The 17,398-nt window shown below is 50.2% G+C and overlaps 1 protein-coding gene across 1 annotated transcript; it reads left to right on the top strand.

The window, feature by feature from the left end:
* Positions 1-4,345: 4,345 nt before the first annotated feature.
* tdrd12 (tudor domain containing 12) lies at positions 4,346-17,192 on the top strand. Its single transcript, XM_030095759.1, has 27 exons — positions 4,346-4,447; positions 5,158-5,294; positions 6,342-6,464; positions 6,624-6,679; positions 6,793-6,878; positions 6,952-7,116; positions 7,480-7,667; positions 10,111-10,198; positions 10,391-10,573; positions 10,660-10,813; positions 10,887-11,014; positions 11,372-11,573; positions 11,822-11,940; positions 12,235-12,340; positions 12,414-12,550; positions 13,680-13,897; positions 14,001-14,082; positions 14,161-14,342; positions 14,426-14,633; positions 14,707-14,799; positions 14,882-15,027; positions 15,519-15,586; positions 15,727-15,808; positions 16,100-16,213; positions 16,664-16,817; positions 16,957-17,017; positions 17,088-17,192. The coding sequence occupies exons 1-27, from the start codon at positions 4,346-4,348 to the stop codon at positions 17,177-17,179; spliced, it is 3,474 nt and encodes a 1,157-aa protein (XP_029951619.1). The 3' UTR covers positions 17,180-17,192.
* Positions 17,193-17,398: the final 206 nt, after the last annotated feature.

Genomic DNA, 17,398 nt, shown 5'->3' with positions numbered 1-17,398 from the left:
ACGGGAGTGTGTGACACACTCTCACCTTCTGGCATGCAGTGTGTGGAGACATGGAGGTCAGAGCAGCTCGAGCAGGACTCCCATCAGAACTCACTCTGTTTAATCCACAACTGAAGACACACACTTTAACATTCATGTTCAAACATTCACCCTGCTGTTCACAACATCGTCAGGTTAATCTTCTCTGAATGCCACATTATGTTTTCACTCACGTAGAGACGTCTTTAAGGCAGGAGACAATAAGTGTAAAGTCAAAAAGCCTCTTAAGTAAAAAAAAACTCATTAAGAAGGTCATATTTCATAATCCTCTCATATGTTAAAGTGTGTCACACCACAGAGTTTTTCAGGTGTGTGTGTGTGTGTGTGTGTGTGTGTACTGAATGTGTTAACTTGGCTCTTTCAGAGTCCATCGGTGTGTGTGGGAGTGCAATTTTTGTGAGTAAGGACAAAAGAGGAAGCTAAAAGGAGGCAGCTATTACAGACAGGAGAAGCTGGACGCGAGTGTAAACACAGACGTCGTGTGTTCAGCTCCTCCCAGTGGCCTGGTGTCTTCACACCGTGTTCAGAGTGTGTGTTATTTGTGCAAAGTGTCTGGAAGATGGTGGAAACCGTCAAAGAGCTTCTACCTTCTGCTTTCACAATGTCAAACGCAGCTAACGGCCAGATATCTAAAACGTATTAACCACTGATGCTTCTGCTTTCTCACGTTTGAATGTTTCAGATCATATCTGAAAACGACTGTAACGTTTTGCATGCTTTGGAACACAAATGACTGTTTTTTGTCGGGTTTAGTTTTTGGTCTTTTTGTCACTTGCATCAATCTGAAAGTGGAAAACAGCTGAACATGTTTCTGTTTCAACGGGATGAGTCCCGCCGTGTTGAGTTCACCGGGAACACGACACGCTGTGAAAGCTGCCAGCTAACGCAGATTAACGCACAGCTCGCTGGAATAGTGCGGACCGTGTTGTGATCCAGGCGGATGAGTGATGATAGATTCATTCATCGGTGTTGCTGGTAGTTCTAGAGCAGGATGTGGAGACAAACAGGACTGTCGGAACAGGGTTCTCTCTGAGCTGGAAGCAGATCTTTTCTCTGCTCCAGTCACAGAACGCTTCTCTGGTCGAGTCCCCGAGTCTCTGCTTCCATGGGACTGAGTGATGGAACTCATCATGCTTTAACAGTAGAAACATCTGAATCCATCAAAAAGAAAAAATATTGAAAAGTTCTGAGAAAATACAACAGAAAATATATCAAAATCCAAGTGGTGGTGAACCTGCTGGGGAAACGTCTCCAGTCACAGCAGCCTAAAGGAAAACAGGCAGTTCAGGAATCTTTCTCTCACAAAGTCCAAACAGAAGAGGAGAGACACGAGGAGGCTGGCGCAGGAGTGGAACAGAGAAGCAGCAGCTGGGGCTGAGCCTCCTTCTTCTTCACGCCGTGCATGAATCCATGGGTGTGATCTCCTCCCAGTCAGCAGGGCTCCACGGCGGTCCGGACAGGGGAACGGCCTCATGTCTTCAGACGGAGCGAGCTGTGAAAGCGCCGCGGTCCTCTCCTCTCGGGACGGCCTCGGCCTCGGCCCTCACCCGGAGACAGGAACTCTCCTGTTCTACATTTCTTGTGAAGCGTTCTGTTTACAGTGGGATCACTGGACTGATAAGTTTTCCAACACTTTTGTACAGATAGGTAGATAACTGTAGCAGCAAAATAAAGGAATGGACTTTAATCAGAGTGGCTGTGTTGACCCGTCTGTGACTCCTGGCTGCACTGTCTGTTCTCCAGTCAAACTTCAGTCGTGGTTTTATTGCTCCCAGTCTGAATATTAAAAGAAGAACCATAGTTTAACACCGGTAAATGTTTTCCTCTTCTTAGCTGAGGAGAAATCCTGTCATGAGGGTGTAAAGCGACAAATGAAGAAGATATCAGGACATCAGACAAGATTAGCTTTTTTAACATTTGGTCATTTAGGATTATGAACAACATCTCAAAATACAGACATCAGAAGTGGTCTCTCTCTCTCTCTCTCTCTCTCTCTCTCTCTCTCTCTCTCTCTCTCTCTCTCTCTCTCCTCTCTCTTCCTCTCTCTCTCTCTCGTCACAAAAATACAGCGCATACAGAACATGAACAATACACACTTGACTAATAAAGCCACCACTCAATATTCCTAATAGATCATTTTTATTTATTGAACTGGAGTGTTGCAAACCAAAAGAGAGTTTGTTCCAGTTCAATTCATTATCCAACTGTAACGACGATGTTCCAGGCCCAGAATGAGTGAAAATAGTTTGTTTCCTGAGTTCTTCTGACGTCCAGAAGAGCCCGAGAACTCTGAACAGGAGTGATGACTGCTCAGATTGAGGCAAAAGTCAAGGTCATGACAGAACCATGTGGACATCTTTATCTCCTCCATCAGCCACCTTTAGAAACAATATTTAACCACGTTTTAGAGGACAATGAAATCCATTATTCCTAATCCTAATTTTTAATCAGTCTTTTTTTCCTTGATTACATTTCAAGATTTGTATCTAAAAATTAAAAAAAACAAGTGTGACCCTCACACCATTTCTTCATCTCACTTCTTTTGGAGATCAATTATGAGTTTTTGGTGATAAAAAAAAATAATTGTCATTGATAAAAAAAAACTGTGTATGATGTAATTTCTAACATTATTTCTACATCAGATGGAGAGGAGTGGCCGAAGATAGATCCCTGAGGTACACCATGTTTATTCTGTATTTTATCTGTCTGATATACATCTATGAGTCAACTTATCCATGGCCAAGGTCTACTAATGAATGTCAATGTGTCTGTGTTATATGGCAAACGGAACCTTCCATTAAAAATACAGAAATAAAAATGGCTCAGTAAATAAATTAATATGCCAATAAATAATACAAAAGAATGTTTTTTATGTAAAAAGCCTATAAAATGTGAATCAAAATGTAAGTTTTTTTTTAAACATTTTTACTAATTATTATTTTGGGGCAATTTTTTATTTCCGTTCCTCATTAATTTTAAATGCCTGTATTTATTTCTGTATTATTTCACTTTCACATTTTCTTTTCCCTAAATCATACATTTCCATATTTCATTTTCATCTGACTAGCATTTTCTTCCTCTATCGTATTTCAGGCATATTTATTTATGTGTCTCTTTTTTACATTTCTGTAATGCATTAAAAAGTAATAAGATAAGAAAAATTACCACCAAATAAATAAAATCAAACGAAGTGAAAATGAAAAAATAAATAAATACATATTTTGTGTCACATTTCTAGGGTTTTTGTTTTACGTGAAAAAATATATTTTGCATGAATTTATTGGACCACCTTTATATTTCTGTATTGATTTGTACTTGTCGCAGTTTCGGTCCTCAGTAGTTTTTAAAATATAAAATATGATCAAGAACAACGTTAGCTTGTAGCCGGCGTTAGCTTCCCTGTGACCTATCAGGACCAGCTGTCACTCAACGAGGCACAGTCAGGTATTTAATTTTTCACACTGAAGTCACCAATAAATGCACAGAAGCAGCTGAAATGTTACAGGAAACCATTTCCACGTTATTGTGCTTCTGTGGTCAACTTTGGAGTTTCCAACCGAACATTGACGTGAGCTCTTTGGCTAGCTGTTAGCTCTGTGGCTAGCTGTTAGCTCTGTGGCTAGCTGTTAGCTCTGCGGCTAGCCTTTAGCTCGTGGCTAGCTGCTAGCTTTAACTTGAAGCTGGCCGTGTCATTTCCCGCACTTGTCTGTCTCTCCTGCAGTCGGCCGCAGGTGTTCCAGTCCCGCTGTGAAGATTCTGACAGTTTCCAGATTCCAGACAGCTGTTTGCCGTCTCGCTGGTAAAATGCAGAAAGTCTCCATTTGAAGGTAACATTTCTCGTCGCAGAACTCAGTATTTCCTATATTTTCACATTTAGGTGCTGTTAAGCTAGCCCTGTTTGAAGATCTAAGTTAACTGTAATTGTAATCCTCACTGTAAAATCCACAGCATTTCTTTATTTTTCACTATTATTTTTGTATATAATACTATTTCCGTTTCTTTCTTCGTTATAATGTGCCCACCCTTCTTTCTTGAACTCGTCAGATTTTTGTCCCCCTCTCATTCTCCTTAAAGTCCATTTCTATACTTTATTAATGTTCACCTCAACTTTTGCAGTAATTTTTGCTCTTGATGGTTTAAAAGGGAATATCTCTGTGAATGTTCTGAAAAGGAGGATGGATCTTCTGCTGGGTGGAGTGCTGGAGATTTGCCCTTCAGTGTTTAGAGAAGCCAGGTGCAGTGTGAGGTCTGCCTGGGTCTGCAGGTGGACAGTCCAGGCTGCTTCTGGGGCCGAGTGGATGACACCATGGAGAAGTGCGAGCAGCTGCTGGATCAGATGAACCTCTTCTACCACGACTGGACCCAGGAGCAGGACCCGCCGAAGCCCTCGTCCTTCAAGGAAGGACAGGTGCGCCAGCGGCGGCAGCATCACCCACATGTTCAGCAGACAGGCTTTATTTCCAGGGACTCAGCTGGAGGAGGCTTCACTCTGCAGAATCTGTTTTTGTGGACATTCTTTTATTAATCTGATGGAATTTCAGACTGCAGATGCGGGGCTCTGACTGCAGGGGGCGGAGCTCTGGGAGTGGGCAGTCAAATGTAGTGTCATGACTGGGTTTTTGTTTTTTTAAACAGTAAAACTTGTTTGAAACTCCCAAGCGGACATGTGGAAAGCTGTTTGGAAACTCTTTGAGAGGCTTTGAGAAAAGGGTTGAAGTTCACTTCCTGGTGGAGCGTGTTCATTTAAAGCATCAGATTTGTTTTGTGAGCAGATTAAGGAGCAGTGTCCTGCAGAATGTCTGTTTTTCTTTTATCCCGCTAAAAAGGTTTGATTTGTTTATGTGGTTGAAATGTATCAGATTACTTTAGCTCCATCTAACTGTGTGCCGAGTAAGGGTCGGTGAGACGGTGTACCATTTTATCATCCATCCTGATGAAAACATGAGAACTGATCAAGATGAACTTCAACATCTAATCTATAAAGGCACATTGTCAACGGGGATGTTTCTTGTATCCTCACATGAGTGCAGAAGGCCGTTGTCCTCCTCTATTGAAGAATCCTGGTATGCAAACACGTGTGTGTCCTTCGTCTCCTGTGTGTGTTGCTGCCCCCCTCAGCTGTGCGTGGTCTTCTGGACGGAAATGAAGCGTTGGTGTCGAGCCGCGGTGCAGTTCCTGATCAGCGACTCGCTGGCGCCCAGAGTGGCCTGTTTCCTTGTGGACCACGGAGAGCAGCTCATCATCTCTCCAGATCGGTGAGATCCAGCAGCACAGAGCGGCCAGTGAGGATGAGTCCGGCTTTCTCTCCGGGACACTGAAGTCCCCTTGCGACCAAACTGGCTCCCGGGCCGAATCGGGGCCGGCCCCCAACTTTGAACTGGTGTTTGCACCAACCGTGGCCTTGGCCTCGGCTCCCAAAAACCGGGGCTTTCGAGGCACCACTTCTCTGCTGGGCCAGATCAGCCCCAGATCAGGGCTCTGGCCCCATATCGACTACATCAGGTCCAGGGGGCGGGGTTACGCCTCCTCCGGCAAAAGACGGAGGCACCATTATTTTATCAGAAAGCGGCGGTGGAGCAGCTTTTAATTTAGCTTAATTTAGCCAAAAAATGGATTTTAAGAATAAACGGTGGTCTGAGAGGGAGACCCAGGGCCTCCTGGTGCTGTGGTCTTAAACAGAAGTTCAGGAGAAACTTGGCGGAGTAGCGCAGACCAGGGCTGAACGATATGGAGAAAATATTGAATTGCGATATTTCCCCTCAATATTGCGATTGCGATATAGAATGCAATATTTAATTTAGTCTATTTTTTTAAATTATTTGTTTCAAAGTTTAAACATTTCTTTCCCATAGGTTAGTTCTATTTGTTAGAATTAAATAGAACGATGTATGACTTGTAACAAACTGAACTTTATTAGAACACTCATTAATAAATGGAACAAAATCTGTAAATTCAAAATGTAAAAGTCACTAAAAAAAACTTAAGACACGTGAAATTAAGCACCTCCAAAATGGCTTTGGCCTGTTCCAGCACTCCAGTCATCATTTTTTCTTTTGATCCCATCTTGTTGGTCACTCTGTAATGAGGTTCTGCTCAGGGATGCTGGTCCCTCTGCGCCCTCCACCAAGCTGTGAACTCTGCACCGTCCATCATTTCTCAATCAGCCCTCTATCTGTGTGTATTTTAGTCATAATAACAAACTCCATGACAACGTTGAAATGACCGGACTCCCCTGCAGTCCCTCTGCAGACCACCAGGGGGCATAATCTGACCTCCACTGCCTGCTCTCCTCCTGCTCACAGGATCCGAGTCCTGCTGGACCGGTTCACGGAGCCGCCGTTCCGCGTCAAGAAGTTCCAGCTGGCGGGAATCAAACCCACCACCCTGCGAGTGACCGTCCTGGAGGAGGAGGAGGCCAGGCTGGTGTGAGTGTGTGGGCCGTGCTCCACCTCTCTCATCCTTTGTGTGTGTCTTGACGTGTGTGTGTGTGTGTGTGTGTGTGTGTGGGTGTGTTGGTGTGTGTGTGTGTGTGTGTGTGTGTGTGTGGTGTGTGTGTGTGTGGTGTGTGTGGTCTCCCTGTGCAGGCCGTCGGCTCGGTGGGACAGTTCAGCCACGCTGTACCTCCTCAACCTGCTGAAAGGTGAGCAGCTCCCAGCAGCCTCTGCTCTGCTCGCACGGCTCTGCCTCTCACATTAACTCTGGTGTGTGTGTGTGTGTGTGTGTGTGTGTGTGTGTGTGTGTGTGTGAGAAAAGTGTCTACGCAGACCGAGGCGGTGTTTGTGGAGACGGAGGCGGACTGCACCTCCATCCAGCTCTACCTGACCATCAACCAGGAGAAGGTGAGCGCCGCCCTCTGAGAACCGCTCGCTGCTCGGGCCTCAGCTGAACTCCGTGTGCCTCGCTCCCTCTCAGGTCTGTGTGAACGACGACCTGGTCTTGAAGAAGTTTGCTTCAGGACGGGATCGCAGACCTGTGGCGGTTCTCCAGTTCATGCTGTGCTTCAGCACCTTAACCCAGAGAGCCTCCGCCGCTTCCAACTGGCTGCCGAACGGGTCCCAGCGCCGCCCGGCAGACACGGTGAGATGTCCTCGTCCGTCCCTTCAGACACTTCAGATCTCGTCCTGTGTGACTGTCACTTCAGATCAGTGGGATGGAAAGTGAGGAGGGAAAGTCAGGAGTCTGCAAACTCCACTGGAGGAGCTAGAATGTCTTCATTTTCTCTTTTTCAATGTGATGCCAATAATCCAGGTGGTTTCCATGAATTAAACCCCCGACGTGCTGCTGTTAGACAGCATGGTGCTGTCACTGCAGTGAATTGTCCTCTTTGTCCCCCAGCCTGTCAGACTGAGACGTGTGTGTGACTGTGTTGGCTTCCTGCTGCAGTCTGGATGATTGTGGCGTCTTAGTGCTTTACTCAGCGCGACGTCCTTCCTCCCTCAGACTCGAGCAGTGGAGACGATGGGCCCCTCGGCTCTGTCTCCAGCCTGCAGCCTGCAACGTGACCACAGCGGTCAGAGTGTCACCGGTCATGGTGTCCAGACGGCCTCGCCGCTGCAGCTGCTCCAGCATCACAGAGGTCAGTCCTCCTCAAGCCACACGCTGACGACGTCTCAGGAGTGTGACGTTTGGTCCGGCATGTTTGTTTCTTCTTTGAACTCACTGACATGAAACCCAAAGAGGAAGTTTCCACCGTCACATCTGTCACATCAGTCACATCTGCATGTGACTCTCCAGTTTCCTGCAGCAGATCTGTCCTCGGTGGTGTTGCGGTCATTGTGAGAAGAATCAAGTGAGCACGAGGAGGGAAAGCAAGTCGCTGCTCAGGGGAAGAAACTCCAGTCTGATTGAAAATACAGAATATTTTCTCATTTGTTCCATCAGTCTGGTTTTTCTTTGCAGCCATGAATTGAACAGAGCAGTCAGTTTCCAAACATTAGGCTTCAGTAGAATTTCCTGAAGAACAGGAGATGATCCCCATGAGGATGGTGGGAGGACTCGTGGTTGGTCTCTCTGAGGTCTATTGAAGTCAGTCCATGTTGATCGGACTGGCTGTATTGAGAAGGGAAGTGATGGTGGGACCAGTGAAGACTCCCAGCTCTTCCCTTCACAGGTTCCTGGACTTTCTTCAGTCTGACAGCAGCCGTCCAGAAGAAGCTCCCAGCGTGAGTACATTTTAAGGAGCATGAGTCTCCTGTTCGGAAACACTGTTTCTGTCTTCACAACACACTCAGCTGAATCGTTTTGGGAACTCGGTGCTCAACGTTTTCACGCTGGTCCGTCATTCTGCAGCCAGACTTGGACTAATCTGCTGTGTACTTTTCAGATGTCTCAGTTCATGCTTCCAGGTGTCACCTGTTCCCACATCACACACACACAGACACACACACACACACACACACACACACACACACACACACACTCTGACCCCCCCGGTCGCCTCTCAGCATTGAGCTCCAGGTGTTTCCTGCAGGTGTGTGAGCGTGAGGAGGCCAGCGAGCGTCGGTGTGAGGAAGCGGCCGTCTCTGATGGGTGTGCAGAACGAGAAATGCACGCTTCCAAAGCCACTTCCTGTCATCTCAGCGTCACGGTGGAGTCAGTGGAGAGTCTCTGTCCACGGTGTTTCATCACTCTGCTTCTCACTGCCTGGTTTGTGCAGCTCCGAGCGGTGGACTGGAAGAGACGTCAGTCTGCTGGAGAGTGTTGGAGAAGCCTGCAGGTACTCTGGTTCTCCTGGCAGCAGTCCAGGGTCTCTGCGGCTGATGTGTCTCTGGTGTCAGGCTTAACGTGTGTGTGTTGTGTGTTTGTGTGTGTTTCCCAGCAGTGTGGCTATGGAGTCAGAGTCGGAGGAGAGGCCGTGCAGGACTGAAATGGACTTGCTACGTGCAGAGTAAGAACTGTTCACCACATAAGCACAGCCGGACCTCAGAATCAGACACTGAGAACACAAGATTGGACGAGCTGGGAAACTCTGTCAGAGCAGCAAAGGGAAGCAGTCAGAATGGAACTCGACCAACTGCTGAGGCTGTTCAGATACGTTGTCATTCACTCACAGAATATTGAGCTGCAGTTTCACTGGAATGACCAAAGGAAAGAGGAGACTCTTCTTTCATCAGAAAATACCAGTTTGTTTCTAACTAACCGTTCTTCAGTAATCAGCAGGAGAACGCAGTGCGGTTTCACCAGAAACCAGAAAACGAGATCTTTCTTAGATCTTTAACTTTCTTTGTTGCAGTTTCTGACAACCCAAACACTGAGTTGTTAGAGGCTTCCAGTTGGATTGGGTTCGGGTTGGCTGGGTCCAGGTGTCCATGTTGACCCAGTGACCTCGGGTTCCATCACTGATGATCCATGGATCAACACTGAGCTTCACATTGATTAACCAGCCTGCTCGGAGGCTTCAACCTCTGTTCAGTATTCATTGTTGAGTTTTTGTCAGTTTGCTTTTCTCTTGGTTGTGAAATGTTGCTGTTGTTTGATCCAGATTCCTGGAGTGGTTGAATCCAGGACCTCTGAACTCTGACCCTGACCTGACCTGACACAGAGCCTGCAGATGATGAGGTGGTCCTCTCTCTCTCTGTGTGTCTTAGTGCAGTGTGAGTCTGGGTGCTCCGGCCCGTCCCCCTGCGTGTCTGATCAGTTCTGGTTTAGTTCTGCCATCCAGTAAAACTAGCTCGTGACTGCAGTGGGCGCCGGCCTGCCTCTGGTTCCGCCTCGCCCCGTCACACCACACTGACTCACGGTTTGCACCTGTAGGGTTTTGGATGCATCTAGATTTTGAAGTGAAGAAAACCGTCTCAATGGTTTCCATTCAGTGAAGACGGAGCATTTTTGATCTCCACCACTGAACTTCTCAGACAACACTGATCATCAATGGATCAGGTGTTCCCCAGGGTTCAGTCCTGGACCCGTTCTCTTTCACTGAATGAAAAGTGCCACCGGCTGACTCAGGATATTGAATGTTTTGTGCTTGATGCCCCCCCCCCCCCCCCCCCCCCACCCCCCCCCCCCCCCCCCCCCCCATGCTTTCCTCTTGTGTTCTTAGAATTCCACACCTGTTTCCATGGATGTGAGGAAGAGGGGGATTGTGGTGCACTCGGCCCTCGCAGTGGAACCCTGCAGCAGCCTGGACGACGCCCCTGTTACCGACACTCTCCGCTGGGTACCAGAAACATCTTCTGTTTACGAGTTGATCCAATCCCTTGATGACTGTCGTCACAGCTGGACGTTCCCATTGTTTTAAAGGACTGCAGAGCAGGACAGAGTTCTCCTTGTGTTTGTATTTTCCTGGGATGGCTCCTGACAGCAGCAGTGATGAGAAAGCTGTTGACGGAGCCTCACTCTGTGTCTCCAGATTCTGCAGAAGGAGCAGTACATTTTGTCCCCCACTGATTGCTGCAGCTGGCCGGCCGTGACTCGAGGAATCAACACGCTCATCATCTCCCACAATGCCAACCGCCCCATCAGCTACCTGTACCCGCAGCTCACCCACATCCTGCTGGGCTCCATGTACACCACCTGCTCCGTCAGACCCGGGGTGAGAGAGCCGGGTTGTAGAGCCGGTAGAAACGAAGCTGCTGCTCCAGGATGAAGTGAAGCAGACTCGCTGTGTGTTTGACTCAGCCCATAGCGGTGCTGCTGTGTCCGGGCTGGAGGAAGGTTCAGGCGGTGTACGAGCTGCTGCAGCAGAGCAGGGTGGGCCCGGTCCTGCGCCCCATGGCTGTGCTGCTGGGCCTGGCCAAGGAGGAGGCCAACGCCGTCAAGATCCCCAGAAACTGTGAGAGCAGGCACTCCGGACGCCGAGCGGCGGCGCTCGGCGGACAAACCGACCGTATTGGTTTTCCCACCAGGCCTGCTGGTGGTGACCACTCCCTTCAGTCTGGTGCGCCTGCTGTCCTGCCACTGCTTCCTGTTCATGAGGATAGCCCACCTGGTTCTGGACGAGGCCGACCGGCTCTTCAGCGTGGCTCCAGACCAGGTGAGTCACCGGCTCAGTCTGAGCAGCCAGCTCCAAAGGATTACAATTCAGAGAGCTCCAGAGGCTGGAACACTTCAGAAGTGATTCAAAACATTCAAACTACTAAAAGCAAGTAGTAAGTGTGACAAACGACTTTAAAAGGTTCAGAGGAGTGAAACGGTTGAAACCTACAAAGAATATAAAACAGCTTTTAAAGAAAATGTGGGAAAATTGCTGAAGTGTTGACAAAACCGAAAAAAGTTCAGTGCATTTGTGATATTTTTGTCTTGAAACTTTTGAAATGTTTCAGAACACAATGTGCACTCCTCAGCTTCACTCTGCTTCAGCTTCCGCCTCCGGTTTGTGTCCTGCTGTCAGATGTCCTGCATCCTGCAGCATTTCCAGAAGGTGATCTCCAGTAAAGCTACGCCTTCCGGCAGCCAGCAGCTGGTGGCCGTGGCCAAAACCTGGACCAGCCCCATGCGGGACCTGCTGGCCCGCCACATGCCCCAGCCCTGCATCGTCATCGGCGTGCCCGAGGAAGCCGTACTCTACGGCAACGTCCAGCAGGTCAGTCTGTCCCGTTTTTTCACGCCGTGGGGGATTTTATTCAGCAGGAAGGAGTGTCTGTTTTTACTCTGAAAGAAAGCTCTCGTGTGTTTTTGGTGATTAGCCACACCTGAAAGAGACCGCAGTGAAACAGTAAGGCCCCGTTTAGAGGTGAAGGGTGCAGGAGTGAGCAGTTCTCCTGCACATGCTCAGTAGATGGAGCGTCAGAAGGATGATCCCCTCCTCTGCTGATGTTTGTCCCCCCTCAGTTCATCCACATGACTCAGGACAGCTGTAAGCTCTCAATCCTGCTGGCCTTGTTGGAGCTGAATCCCGAAGCCGGGCAGAAGACTCTGGTTGTGTGCGGCTCCCAGCAGGAGGTTGAGGATGTCTTCAAGGTAACGGAGTCGACACTGAAGCTCCCAGCTGTTCTCCAGACTCTCCTCGGCTCCTGTGTGATTGCTGGATTCAGACTGGTGGTGAATGAGTGGATTCCCCTGGTTTGACGTGAGCTGAGCAGGTTGAGCGCTGCCAGCAGACAGAGGAGTCTGGTGTTGTGGTCTTGAGGAGATGGGTTGCTGCTGCGTGGTGTGAATCCTCACTGGATGCTGGTTGAACAGATGGGACGGGGCCCTGTGAGGGACCCCAGCCTCTGTGTTGCTTCATGGTGTTTGTGGCGTTTGACCTCTCAGGCTTTGAGGAGCAGATCGCTGTTCTGCCTGAAGACACACGAGGACGGTCCACATGAATTGCCGCAGTGGAGGGCGGACATGGGCCCCGGGACACACCTCATTCTGGGTAAGGAGTGTGTCACACGGCACCAGGAGGACGTTTGTCGTGTCTGATGGTCGGGTGGCCGACTGTCCTGCAGTGACCACTGACCAGTGTCTGAAGCACCTGGACATCAGCGACGCCATGAGTGTCCTCCACTACAGCTTCCCGTCCTCTCCTGGACTGTTTGGAAGGAGGATCCTCTGCATGGCCCAGCACTTCCCCAACCTCGCACAAGTAAGACCAGAACACCGCGTCAGGTGGCCTAGAGGTCAGAGGTCAGGCCTTCAGTAGGCTCACAAAGTTACTTCACACACAGGAACTGGATCCGATGCTGCCTTGTTGAAGTTGTTTCTTTATGAACTTCTTCAGTTGTGGATGTTTCAGCTACTTTAATGTTTTTTTTCTATTTCCAGGGCTTTTAAGCTCCTCTTTAAAGATCTTTAACCTTTTGTGTGTGCTTTTTTTTTTTGTTTCCAGTGTGATTTTTAGGTGTTTTAATTGCTTTAGCCATGTTCGCTGTTTTATCCTTTTTCTGTTTTTCCTTTCTACCTTTGTCGTGCTTTGACTTGTTTTAGCTGTTGGCTTTTAGCTGCTGCCAAAAACTGACTGAATGAACAGCTTTAGCTTCAGAAATATAAAGAAAGTCTCACACTTTGAACCATCAACATATGAAATAAACTCAGATCAACAAAGAGACTCAATTTGCTTCGTAAACGGCTAGAAATGACGTAAAACAGCATAAATCCAACGTTGTCCAGTGACAGCCTGTAATGACAGCTGATTAATTAGTAGCCTTTATAATGGGAGACAGACAGAAGGGCAGAACGGAAAGAGAGTGGATCAGGATTAGTTGTGCTGCGCAATTTGCAATTATTTCAGCATCATGGACAGCGCCGTGGTGATTTATCAAGCATTGACCTGCTGATAATGAAGCACCACAACGGCCCAGACGCTGTTTCAGCACCATGGACAGCGCCAGAGATTTATCACTGAAACGCTCCAATAATGAAAAATGGACTTTTGTAAGCATTTAACCGGGTCATGTAACGCCAGCTCTTCACTTCTTCATGCCGTGTTTCCTCCTTTCACATCACTGACAGCTTCGTGTCTTTCGTGGTCGTTGTGAATGAGCCTCTTTCTTCTCGGAAGGTGAAGCTGACCCTGTGAATTCTGGGACTGTCTTGGTGTTCTGTGGTTTTTGAGTAGTAATGTCCGTCTTGTGGCGACTCCGCCACGCGCTACATTTTTTGTCACTTCTTCGTGGAAAATGTCTGAAAATGCCAGATTGTTCCAGGATGCGTCGCCTGACGAGCACCGCTGTGTCGGTACCGCCCGAGTTTGCTCCTGGTCCGTCTTGTCTCAGGCTCAGGTGGAGAGCCGAGCCGGCGCCACCCGGTCGGTGCTGCTGGTCACGGAGAAGAGCGCCCGCCACGTGACCGGGCTGGTGCGGTTCTTGGTCCGGAGCGGAGCCCCCGTGCCCCCCGAGCTGCTGGCCTTGACTCGGGACGCCCAGGCGGCGCGGGAAGACGAGAAGGAGCGGCGTCCTCTGTGCAGCTACCTGAAGAGCCTCGGAGTCTGCAGGTCGGCTCTGTGTGGGATGAAGCCTGCAGCGTCTGGAGCTCTCAGGGTTCAAACGGTGTTAGAGGCTGTTTGACAAGATGGTTTGTGTCCTCCTCTCCTGCAGAGACAGCCGTGTGTGTCCCGACCGCCACAGGCTTGCTCCCGGCCTGGACCAGCCTCAGCTCCCTGCTCCAGGATTCATCGAGGTCAGAACCAGACATTCCCTCTCAGGGTTTCCCTTTGAAACGCCACAGCGTGGGTGAAGCGTCTGCGGCGTCTTCCAGGTGCTTCCTCTGTACGTCAAGACGGCCTCGGTCTTCCTGGGCCGGATCGTCGGCGCGTCGGAGGAGGATTTCCAGCGGCTGTCGTCTGAGATGGCGTGCTACTACGCCGACAGGAAGCCGGGAGCGTCGGAGCTGCTGAAGGGAGGCCTGTACGCCGTGCAGGAGGACAAACTCTTCCACAGGTCGTCATCCGCGCATCCAACACGCTCACACGAGTGGAAAACCCCCGGATCCAGGCTGAGAGCCTGTGTGACGCTGTGTTCAGGGTGAAGGTCCTGCGCCTGTCACCGCCGGCCGACCGCCTCTTCTTCACCGTGCCGGTGCGCTTCCTGGACGTGGGGAAGGAGGTGGAGGTCCGGTCCCACCAGCTCCTGCAGCTGCCGGAGCGCTTCCACTCTCTGCCCGCCCAGGCCGTGGAGATGGTGGTGTGCGGGGTCCGACCCATCGACGGCGAGACGGACTGGTGCCCCAAGGTCCGGAACCTGCTCCCTCCTCATTCAGACCTGGCTTCAGTCCAGCGGTAACCGGATCCTTCTGGCCCCGCAGGTGACCATACAGATCAGCCAGAAGATCCGAGGTCTGCAGCATCAGGCCAGAGCGGTGCTCCGCCTGGGGAACACGCTGTTCGTTGATCACATGGTGTGACTGGAGCTGCGCTGACCCACATCCTCCCTCACACTGTGTGTGGTCGTCTGAAGCTCTCCTGTCTCGTCCCTCAAAGATCCGGGTCTCGAGACTCCCCGGGTTGAAGGCCTGCATCAACGAGTACAGCGTTCGTTCTGAGATCCTGAAGTCCAGTATGGCAGAGAACAACCCGGACCACCTGGACCGGCTCAGGGCTCTGCTTGAGGCCGAGCCCTCGTCCCAGTAAGGAAAGCATCCCGTCTCCCAGGATGGGTCAGAGGTCAGAGGGCAGCAGCTTGTTTTTGTTGTCAGCAGGCCGGCGGAGGAGAAAGGTCCAGCTGAAACTTTGAGTCCTGAAGAACCAGCTCAGCCTGACGAGGGCCCCGTCCAAACCCCCCCAGCCCCTGAGCCGCTGCCAGTGTGTGAGCCGAAGCCCCCCAGCCCCTCAGAGGGGGGGCAGGAAACCCTGGGGATCCCTGACAGGAAGTCATCTGAGCGGACGGAGAGGTGGGGGATGCAGATGGATTTGAGCTCTTCTTCATTCTGAATGTTTTCTTCTTGACAGCAGGAAATGTTGACGAGTTAGCTAGCTAGCAGTCCATGAGGAGGAGGGGAAAAACTGTTTGACCGAAATGTGAAGGCTCAGTCAAAGCCAGCTGTTTCTTCTTCCAGTACTCGCCGTCCATCAGGTGACTGAGGAGGTTGCTGATTGACATCTCTGATTTGTTCCACAGGAAGTGGAACAGCTCCAGATTTTGCACCTCAGACTGGCTGACCGTCAACATCTCGCCCCGTAAGGAAGGTACCAGCACTTCTTTGTCTCGGCATCACCCGAAGCCGACGAGCTGCTGCACCGAGCAGATGCTGTGATCCGTCAGGGGTCTCCATCAAGCCTCATCAAATGATTCAACACTGTTAATGTGTGTGCGTGTGTGTGTGTAGAAGTCCCTGCAGATGCTGCCCAGATCAGGACTGTGCACGTTTCCAGCTCTGCTGAAACCAACTGTGACGGCTCAGACAGAAGGTGAGGAGCAGATGGACCTGATGGTTTCAGTGAGGAGGCAGTGTGATCAGTGTGAGGGAGAACAGCATCACGACGTCCAGAGAGCTGAACTGGGATCAGTTCATTCAGGTGGGATCAGTGTCTCCAGTCTGTCATCAGTACAGTAGCTTCAGCAGAAACCTGCTGCACATGCTTTATAATGAACTTGCTGCTCCACTGTCCTCACTCCGAGGCTCTGTCGGCCACAAGCGGCCCTCAAGCCAGCAGTTTCCCATCGCTGAATGTGTGAAGTCCTCTTCTTGTCTGTTTGAGGTTCCACCCTCTGATCCACTGGTACCAGACGCCAGACTCTGTGATCATCAGAGTGAAGCTCATCAACCCCACGGAGCAGAGCTGCTGCTTCCACGCCGACAGGGTGGTGTACAGGTCAGTGAGAGGACCGACCGGGACGGCGAGCTCCGCCCACGACCGGGACGGTTAGCTCCGCCCACGACTGGGACGGCGAGCTCCGACTGGGACGGTTAGCTCCGCCCACGACCGGGACGGCGCGCTCCGCCCGGGACGGCGAGCTCTGACCGAGACGGTTAGCTCTGACTGGGACAGCGAGCTCTGACCACTCCAAGTGGCAGCGAGATATTCAGGGTGAAACGGCAGCAGATTTCTTCATTCAGCATTTGTTTGTGATTTATAGTTTGATTTTTTCTTATTTAACCAAAGGAATTTAAAATATACAACAAACTCCATCAGTGTTTGTGACAGTCTGTTTAGAAATGTTGATTTATAAATCAAAGGAATTTAAAAGCAGTTCAATGTGCTCATGTTTAAACACATTGTGCGTGTGTGCGTGCGTGTGTGTGTGTGTGTGTGTGCCCACAGCGGCAGCGTGGCCAGCCGCTCCTACAGAGCCGACCTGCAGCTCCAGCAGCTGGTCCAGGCGGAGCGCTGCAGCTGGGAGATGAAGTCCGGAGAACCGGTCCTGAGGCTCGTCAAGCAGCAGCAGGAGTCCTGGGACCGGCTCGTCAGCAGCAAGGTGGAGTCCGCCGAGCTGCTGCTCCACACTGCACCTCCACCTGGCAGACGTCACACTGCTCCACCTCCACCTGTCGCACATCACACTCATTCAAAGCCGTGGTTGTTGAGTCTGTTCCAACCATCACTCGTTGCTGCAGAACATCTTCGTGAGCTACGACCTGGAGCACGTGGAGGAGGATGAAGACGGCGGTAGAGACGGTACGGAGGGGAGGCTGAGTGGTGGGTGGAGGTGAGGAAGCTGCTTCATGGTTCCTGCTCTGCTTTCCAGACTCCTCCTTCCCGGAGAAGAAAGCGGTGAGCTACTGGAACGTCAGTCTGGACGACTTCAGCTGCAGCTCCACTGACGGCGACAGCGACTGAACCCAGATTTACTTTAGGTTTTCCAGATGAGTGATTTGTTCACATGAATGTGAGAGTTCGTGTTTCTGGAGCAGCTTCTGTTTATTTTCTTCATGTTGGTGAAAATGTTTTATGACATTTCTGGATTTATCTCTTCTGCAAAGTGGACAGCAGTATCAGTAGACATTCTGAGATTGAAAACCTTGGCGGCACGTTTCCCTGACTGCCTTTAACTGGGTC

Source organism: Salarias fasciatus, chromosome 7 (assembly GCF_902148845.1).
Source record: "Salarias fasciatus chromosome 7, fSalaFa1.1, whole genome shotgun sequence".
Lineage (NCBI taxonomy): Eukaryota > Metazoa > Chordata > Actinopteri > Blenniiformes > Blenniidae > Salarias > Salarias fasciatus.
The sequence above is the reverse complement of the archived record's forward strand: the minus strand, read 5'-3'. Positions and strand labels throughout refer to the sequence as shown.

Bases quoted from the DNA above. Each gene is read 5' to 3' on its own strand.
- tdrd12 (XM_030095759.1), top strand. From the start codon at position 4,346: ATGGAGAAGTGCGAGCAGCTGCTGGATCAGATGAACCTCTTCTACCAC. The intron at 5,295-6,341 runs GTGAGATCCAGC...TCCTGCTCACAG, and splicing joins CTCATCATCTCTCCAGATCG to GATCCGAGTCCTGCTGGACC. The intron at 15,028-15,518 runs GTAAGGAAAGCA...TTTGTTCCACAG, and splicing joins GAGGCCGAGCCCTCGTCCCA to GAAGTGGAACAGCTCCAGAT.